We start from the raw sequence: 9,665 nt of genomic DNA on the forward strand, positions 1-9,665 counted from the left end.
TCGTCCGGAATCCAAATAAAGTAGCGCGACAATTGTTTATCCCGGTTTCGATAAAATGTTCGTAATTCGAACATGAAGTATCTTTAACTAGTTGAAGCAACGCACGGTACACTCTCCATCGATTGCTTTCGAATGAAAAAACGCCGTCGTAACTCGATTCGCCATAATTGAAGCGTGCGCTAATCCAATTTGTCCCATGAACATGAACTCCAAAGTGCTTTTGGCCGTGACGTATACACGCGGCGCACCGTGACTTGTGTTGCACTGTGTTATTATTAATTCTTTCTTTCTATCTTTTTTCACCATTTTCAATTACGCCCGCTCTCGGCCGGAGATGTCGAAGCCATTATTGCGAGCTTGAGTACTTTGTATGCCCGCCATCAAATAAAGTACCCGGACAAATTGCTCCGTTTCTCTCGGTACACGAAAGCAGTTTATTCATACGCGAAGTACCATCTCTGACGTCTTTATATTCGCCATTCGCATAAAAAGTAGAGTAACGCGTCTCTTGGCAATAATCAAAACTTTATAATTCGAACAATTAAAACAACCGTTATAACTAGAAATCGGCGGGGCATCGCAATACCTTTTCACTATACAAAAACAGGTCTTTGCTAAACCTTATGTTTAAAAAAGGATGATCAGAGGGAGAGAGATTAAAATATGCTGTCAAGGACATCATTCTGAGCAACTTTTCTCTATACATGTAACCATCTAAAACCGACGAACGTATCTACAATGGCCTTCATTAATATTTGGACAGACTCCAAAACGGAATAACTTTTTTAGTATTGGACCAATAGACTTGATTTCTTTTTAATAGTAGAATACAGTTTTCTAGTTAGTGTGTAAAAAAGAATTTTATAACATTCCCATGAACCAGAATCATATAGCGTTTTAAATAGATATTTCGCGTGCGCTTGGCTGTAATTTCCTCTTTGCGTGAAGGGAAATGAAATTTTGCGAAAGAAATACTATAATGCATTATCCATGTTATTTAGAAATAAGTTTTTTCGTACCTATTGTGATAGCCTAAAACGATTAATTCTTTGAACAGTTCAAGGTTACTCACAAAAGTCCTATTAACAATCTAAAACTCATTATTTTTCCTGAAGTAGTTTTATAAATGTAATTTCAATCGACAAACATTAACAGTAGGCATATTGCTAATTACAATTTTATACATGTTTTTTTATTACTAGACACTTAATAAAAACGTTTCAATGATTACTAATTATAAGAAATCGCCTGAGTACAATGGTATCAACGATTGTCACGTTTTATTTTCATCCTTATCGTCATCAATCTTCAAAGATAGTGCAATCGATATACGAAATATGATTATACAGGACAAAATGGAGCAATTTTATTTCTATGTTCCAGGACTTCGTCACTGGTCTCAGCATACTATCTCGTGGTTCCATCGACGAGAAACTACGGTGGACGTTCTCGCTTTATGATATCAACGGCGATGGCTGTATCACGAGAGAAGAGATGACCGACATCGTGACGGCTGTATACGAGTTAATGGGAAAATTCGCTGATCCAAATTTGGATCACCAGGGTGTGCGCGAAAAAGTGGATAGGATGTTCCAGGTATGAGTTTTCCTTGTTAGATAAATGTGGGATATAAAAGGAATTTAATAACCAGACGCAAACGGTATTTTTCGCTTCAATTAGCACTATTAATGACGATGAATTTACGCGATTATTTTGCACGGTAATTTTATAATCAACACAGATTATAATGCAAAAAATGTTATCTTTTCTGGAGGAACTCTGAATTGAAAGATGTTCTACTATAATTTGCTCGATGTGATATTACGTCCTTGTTTCGTTCCGTGCACAACGAAAGCACACTCGTTTCGAATACCATCTGGTCATGGACCATCTGCACTGAGAAAGGTATAGAAATGCTGTAAAAATATTGTGGAACTATACTTACGTGTTCTGAACTCATTATTATTCGTATTCATGAATAAAGAACAAATCATATTTCTCGATTTAAACTATGAAATTTTAAAGATACATTCTATTTTCCTCTTAAGCACAGCAAAATGTCTAAACATCTTTTCAAATGCAATTATTTTAGATATACTTAACAACAAAATTCTAAGATTTGTATGCAAAAGAAATAGCAAAACAAATTCTTTTTAATATTGAAGTACTTGAACGTTGTACTTGGCTGTCAATTACTTAAATAAAAACCCGGGGACATGTTACGAGAATTGGAAAAATCAGAGAACTACATAGCTAGTCAATGACCTTTCATCACAAGACATAACAATAGGTTAAAAGTTCCTACGTTCTTTGACAAGCTTGTTCGTTCACTTTGATGGAAGGAACGGGTGGCTGCTCATAAAGCACCCGGTCGACTACAATGATGTAGGAGAGAGAGCTTTTCTTTTTAGCGACTGTCACATTGTTAGCCGCGAATGACAATGTCTTCAATGATGTACTCGTACTTTTTTCTGTTACCTTTTTCCCACGTCGAATAAAAAGCAATACGAATCGTTGCAGAGAGAACAATTTGCGCGAGTGTCTCATACCTTCGATTCGCCGGAGACGAGCTCCTGTTCCTGTTATCCACTATCTTAAGCTACATTGGATTTCTCTGTTCCTCTTCCTCCCTTCGACATTTTAAAAAGAGAACGGAGGGAGTAAAAATAAATATTGAAAATTGTTCTCATCGATTTGGAAAATAATGTTCAATATGCGTCCGACATTCTAATTGAAAAATATGTTAATTGTCTATAAAACATAGTCTTTTAAAAATTATATGGAATGAGTTCATATATCCTATTTATCTACTTTAAAAGGATAATACTTTGGATTAGGAGATTTTATAGCATTTTACAAACTACAGGATACTTGTTAACATAAAAAATGTTTATGCATGGTATCTTATAAAATCCTAATTTTCATTTATAATCAACAGATGTAAATATTTATGGCAAATAATGAATATTTATGAACAATGCATATATGTATAAATACGAATGTATAAATCTGTGCATATAAATAAGCTGTTCACTATAAATTAGTAACTAAAAAAATTACTTACATGAGCATACATAGTAATGTTGCTTTAAAGTTTCTTAATACATTTGTATCTACTGGATCAATCGAGCTTACAGACGGTGAACGTTTAAATTTTCACGAAAAGGGAAGATAACGGGTAATCATTGGCAAAGCTGCCACGAAATCCAACGGCAAATGGACGCGTTTACGGTTGCCGGTTCTCATGTTCACATATGCATGTACGTGTATGCACAAAGACCTAAGAGAACTAACAAACAAAGACCGGAGGATGAGTGGCAAGGCAATTGCTAGTCCACGACTCTAACATGAAATCGCATTGCAAAACACGTGCTGACGTAAATCGTCCTAAATGCCCGAAATTCTCCGAGCGCTCTTCGCTTGCTTGGATTTCACGACATTATTACGAAAAGAATTGAGTGTGCGAAAATGTCAATTAAAATTCTCAATAAAGACCAATTTTGGTGTCAAATAATTACAAAACTACTTCTTAAGATTAATTATGGTAATAAAATATATCCGGAATATAATTTAGAAAGAAACAGCGTATTAATTTCATCTATTACGTTTTTTACAGTTTATAATTTGAATTAATTAGTAACGTAACGAAAATAATAAAGTTGAACTACATGAATATTTGTACGTAACCACGAATAGATTAGTTAATCAAATAATTATAATTAATCAAACAAGGTAAGAGAAATGTAACTCGCATGACCCGTATTCGTTCGCTGCTCTTTTCTTCTGTTGTACACAACAGAATTTTTCAATAAACAGTGATAATGCTACGGAACGTGACGGATTCAATCGGTGCTAATTAATCAGAGAGAAAGCAGATGTAACTGATGCGAGCAACACCGCATTCAGTTCGTTATCCCGTATAGACTTTTAATTAAAAACGAGCAACGTATAGATCGTGGAGAGAAAGGACCGCGGTGAAATCAGTGTTTCATTGTGTCCGAAAACCACCTGCCGAACTTTCGAAAGCTGTTCATGCCCAGTCAAACGTACAGTTTGACGCGTTAATAGAATTAAGCAGCTTCGATAGCAAACAAATAAAAAGCTCATGCAAAGCAATGAAAACTTCCTAGGATTTTGAACAATTAAAAATTACACCTATATATTCACAATGATATTTTTAAAATATGTAAATTTAAATACTATACGACTATAATTATGACGTCCACACGTTGTTTTAAATGAATTTCATTTAAGATAACGGATACTGAAATTACTGCGCAGAGTAACACAAAGCCAAGTTTAATGAGGTGTCAAAGAGTATCGTGTAGCCTTGACTTAAAGCCATGATTAATAGTCACGCTTGAGACTATTATTAAAAACTCTCTTCCTGAAATTTTACAGAAATAAATAAACAATAGATGAAAAATAGTTATATTTCGAAAATCAATAAGTAGAAAGTATAATGACTGTAGTGTGTTCAATAATGATTTAATAATAAATATACATATATGAAATAGAATACTTTGAAGTTCGATCTTATAGTTAACCAGGTCATTAGTAATGTATTATTTTATTTCGAATTAGATAGAATTATGTTCATTACAACTATTAGTTACCTAACTATCTCCACAGTCGGATAGAAAATAATCCCCTTAGAAACTTGATGGTCCTATCGATTGGCAATCTGTGGCGTTCAGTTCCAGCAGTTTGCAAAACAGAGGTCTCAAATTACACACGACCTTTCTAGATACAATCCTTTTGTCTTTCACCATCTCCACCTAGAATACTAATGAGTGCCGACGTTCCAAGCATCGGGTGCAAGCGCACCTACTTCAAACTTTGCCTTCAGTCAAACCACCCAACACCTACAGCTTACGCAAAAGTTCGCACACATTAGTTAGATTGTTCGATGACGGTAATTAATTTATGAGCCATTTCACAGAGATATTTTCAAATATATTAAGAATAAACGAGTCAGTAGTATCGTTTTTCATAACATAAAAAACACGAAAGATATTTAGATAGCCTTCTTTAGCTGAGACACCCTGTATATTATTAGAGTTTAGAATTATTGTTTGAACAAATTCTTAACGTTGCATGTTTCACCTTTTCAAAGAATCAGATTCAAACATGTTCGATCCTTTAATCTTCGAGCCAATCGCCGCGTACGCAAATGCTTAATCCTCGCGAGAAATCTTATGTACAATCCCAATAATCGATGTCGATGCAAATGGAATTGTTCAACTCCGATAATGGACTACTGTTTGCTGTTAAACGTGATTTCAATTATCCGAAGCAACGGAATAAGCCGATGAAACCCTAGTCCCACGCCTACGATTGTTGCTACGCTTTGAGTGCTATGATTTTATATTTTATGTCTTTCATCGATATCATGATGATACCGAACTAATTATACACTTCTATTATACGTAGGTACTCATGATTACGCGTGTAACAGACCTTTGACTTGCAGTTATTACCCTATAGGGATTTGAACCAGTGAATTTACGTGAATGAATCCAGCATAATTATCACTCGATAATGAATGGATATCAGGTGGACACCTAAATGGCTAGTCATGAATCGCAATATACCTGACCATATTACTATATTTATGTGCGATCAGTAATAAGCCGGTTGATGCTGTTGGAAACACGAACACAAACCGAAACGAAGATCAATCAATTTCATTATTATTGTTACTAATATTATTAAAAAATATACGAAATGTACGAAGTGATACATTAGGAAATGTATCCCATATAATGCCACAACCGAGCGTTACGATCTGAGCCAAACCTACTCGTGGCTGGGCTTAGCCGCATTATACAAAAATTCACAATATTTTTTTCCATGAAATCGAATAAAAGAAGTGTGCGTGGCATTCTTTACTGTTGCAGAAGATGGACGGTAACCGAGACGGCGTGGTGACATTGTCCGAATTTTTGGAAGCGTGTCGCGCCGACCCGGACATCTCAACGAGTATGGCGGCTTTGGACACGGCCTTCTGACACTCGGCGCGATCACGATACATGCCATGGACCTGAAGAGATTCTACCGATTTGTAGGAATAAACTCAACGCTCAACGTTGTATTTTGTCTCCTGGACCAGAGACAGGAGCAACCTGCCTGATGGTGTATTGCGGAGATCTTGAAAGATAGGTTCGCGTTTACGTATGCAATTTCTCGGGATCTATTGAAGCGGAGGGCAACGTTATTTCTTGTAACTTGTCCAAACATGGTCGAGGTCGTAGTTACGTTAAACGATCCGAGACTTGACATTGGGATGTCGCTTTTGCTGAGAATATTCCAACGTGAAACGATAATCCTGTAAATTGAAGATCATACGAAATGGTCCTAAGAATAGTGATTGTCCTATCGAGGTTCGTAGTTCTAGTTATCTAGTATGCGTATCGCTAGATGAGAAAGGATTAGATGAAAGAAGATTAAGCAAAGTATATATGTAATATATATATACACACATATATATGTGTATATATATTACAAGAAGAATAATAATAATACCGAACACAGAAGAATGATATAACATGATTGTTAGTAGTTAGGACTGGAAATTGTTGACGAACTGTTTCCAATAGTTCGTTTTTAAAAAACGCGCGCTACAAACGATGAACGAATATTGAAATTTAGGGGAAGAAAGCGTAATTAACAAATGAAAGATGTTATTCGTAACAATGAAACAGGATAGATAAAACTTACTTTAATACGTGGAAGTTGGTTTTTATTGCGAAGAAAGCGAGTCAGTCATAGAGCACAGTACGTCTTAGAGAAGGTGAAGAAAATCTTTGCAGGGCAGTTTAGGATGTGAAGAAATAAAATGTGCCATTGGGAGTTGACGTAAATTGTACGTGGCATTGTTCGTGCCAAAGTGTAGTTCCATAAAGAAGTATGAAGCACAAATTTTTGAAATACTTCTGTGAAAATAATTGAGCTTAGCTTAATATTATTATTCTCATTTCCGTCTTTTTTTAAAATGTAACGTACGTCGACAAGAAAAATAAAAGTTGTCACCGTAGCTCATGTTTTATATTAAGAAATTGTTACGTGGAATCTTAACGATTTATGATAAAAGATGTAGTATAGTTTTCTACGATAAAACATGTTTTATTACGTCTATCGTTTGTTGCGTCAAAACGTCGCCATTACTTTCACGCGTTTCATTCAGGTAATTATCCATTCGTATAACAAATTGACGTAGTTTTAAAACACAAACAAGTCGCCACTTCTTAATGATATCATAATGTCAAGTTACTCAGAATAAGGCAACAGACACGAATTTAATTCAATTCGCTTGTAACTAACGAAGCGGAACATTTCATTTTTCCTTTGCCGAAGGATAGAAAACCACCGATATATTTTCATTTTGCACAACGAGACATTACAGCGAGTGGAGATAGGTCGCGTATTCAATGCAAGGTCTTTTCCTGAACGTTGCATCGCAACAGGGTTTCAGATTTTCTAATTGTCGCAGTGACAATTAACAATCACATTTTTTTAATTTCACTGATTAATTGGAGTATTCTTTACTCAAGCATTAAAATTCAATTGGTAATTCGAATTTCTCATAATAAAACTAATCAAACAATTTTAATACACAATTAGTGAAACTTGAATTAAAAATTAAACTTTAGTTGCTAATTGGTGTTCAAATGAATTAATGGTTTAATCGCATTTAATAAACATACTAAACAAATAAAGAAAATTTGATTTGCAACCCTGCATCGCAGGCTAAAAACGGGTAGCATGAAATTCTCGAATACGGCTTTTAAAGATAATAAACCCAAGAATTTGCGTGCTACGGCGAAACGCACGACAGATATAAGATTATAAACAAACTGTACGAATTTGCGAAGAGAACAAACGAAATGTATAATTAACGCGAGATGTAGAAACTATAAAAGAAATATCGTAAACAAAGAAAGAGAAAACCGCTAGGACGGTTGGGCATATTGAGCGGGACTCGTTGTTTCTAGTATGTAAGCGAGTAGTTTAAGCGATATAATAAAAGTATTTATTTTTGTGACAGGTAAGTGAATCATATTAATTATGGTAAGACTTTAGCTCATAAAGACTGCGTGCTGCTAAACAAAGAGAATAAAGCAGAGAATGGATGGAGAGGGAAAAAAGAGAAACGATAACACAGTAACGGAAACAGGCTGTTGATTTCCCATTTAAATGATCTACGATTAGGAGCCGATGATACCGAATTTTATTGTAATTAACTAACGTTTTGCAATGACTGGACCAAAGCGTCCGCGACAGGCGGTAACGATTTCCGAACGAGATATATATTTAATCATTTTCCATCACTGCCTACTTCTGATTAACTGTAAATAAGGTCGGTATAAATTGAATGAACTGGGCGAGACTCGCAAATACATCGAAAACCCCGAGTCTATCATAGTTCAGCACGTCCTAAAGAACGAACAAGCAAACACATTAATATAATCAAACGTGTAGAATCATTTGAAGAGTACCGCTAGAAATGTTTTCTTTCATATAGTATTATTAAATTCGCGAAATCGTATTGCTTATTTCGATGCTTTATAACAGCTTGAGTTATGTATAGCAGCGACGTTTAAACATCGCACTATGTATCTCATTAAAAAAAAAAGATGGCTATAAACAAAAAAGGAACGATGGTCAGGACGCATATTTAAAGGAGAGGAAAACGAAGGTTTAAGAAAATAGATCTAGGCACGACGAAATACCGGAATAGAGATTTCTCCGATTTTTAGCAGCGCCTACACTTAGGGTATAAGATTTACGTATAAAATGTGAGGCAAACATGTCAAAGCGTTGCCTCGTATCAACTCGATCACTACCGCATGTCTTTGAAGTTACTGATATAAGTATAGAAAAGACAAGGGGCAAGAAAATAATTATTATGTTCTTATTGCTAGATATTTTCATTCTCAGCAGACTGTTGGATTTAAATACCAAACGAACGTAAAAAAAATGTCTACATAGTTGATTGAGAATACGATATCGTCATAGACTTTTTTTCCGTTGGCTAATTGATATTTCATTATTGCTACTATGAATAGCAGCGAAATTACTTTGCTACTTGCCATTGTATCATCAAATCTAGCTAATCGTATAAGAAAAGTTTCTTCCTCTAATTCACACATGAAAAGTTAGACGACATGAGAGAATATCGAAACACTTGTCATTATGCTATATTAATTCTATCATGTATCACACATGCATAGACGCCTACTGAAGTATAGAGTTTGGAGCATCTTAGAGTTCTGAAACACAATAACTTTTGCTAATTAAACAAATATTTTATTCAGAATATTGTTTCAATACAATAATCAAATTTTATATCATACACTTATTTAAAAAAACAAAAGAATTACAATATTTTACAAAGTTTTAGTTAATGCCCCAAACTTTGAAGTAGTAGTGTCCAAGCGTAATACACAGCAACACTTTAGACCCAACACCAACAAGCGCATACGTGCACGCACGCACACTTTATCACGTAAATACTAAATTGTCTTGTCTTATGAATAGTATGTCTAAGGCCTTGCGTCTGTAAGATCTTTTACTTACATATATCATTAGAAAACTTGACCGATGATCATCAATTGAGTGATTGCAAGTACCCCTTGGAAAAATCTCGGAAAAATCGAAAATTT

At 35.0% G+C, this 9,665-nt stretch overlaps 1 protein-coding gene across 1 annotated transcript; it reads left to right on the plus strand.

Moving 5' to 3' along the window:
• Positions 1–1,349: 1,349 nt before the first annotated feature.
• Positions 1,350–6,993, plus strand: LOC108632098 (Kv channel-interacting protein 2-like; the record flags this gene model as incomplete). The annotated part of the gene is made up of 2 exons (XM_018036421.2): positions 1,350–1,596; positions 5,901–6,993. Coding segments are annotated over 2 exons (358 nt in total), but the record flags the coding sequence as incomplete, so codon positions are not given.
• Between the last annotated feature and the right edge of the window lie 2,672 nt (positions 6,994–9,665).

Source organism: Ceratina calcarata, unplaced genomic scaffold (genome assembly GCF_001652005.2).
Source record: "Ceratina calcarata isolate Rehan_Ccalc_2016 unplaced genomic scaffold, ASM165200v1 scaffold102, whole genome shotgun sequence".
Taxonomy (NCBI): Eukaryota; Metazoa; Arthropoda; class Insecta; order Hymenoptera; family Apidae; genus Ceratina; species Ceratina calcarata.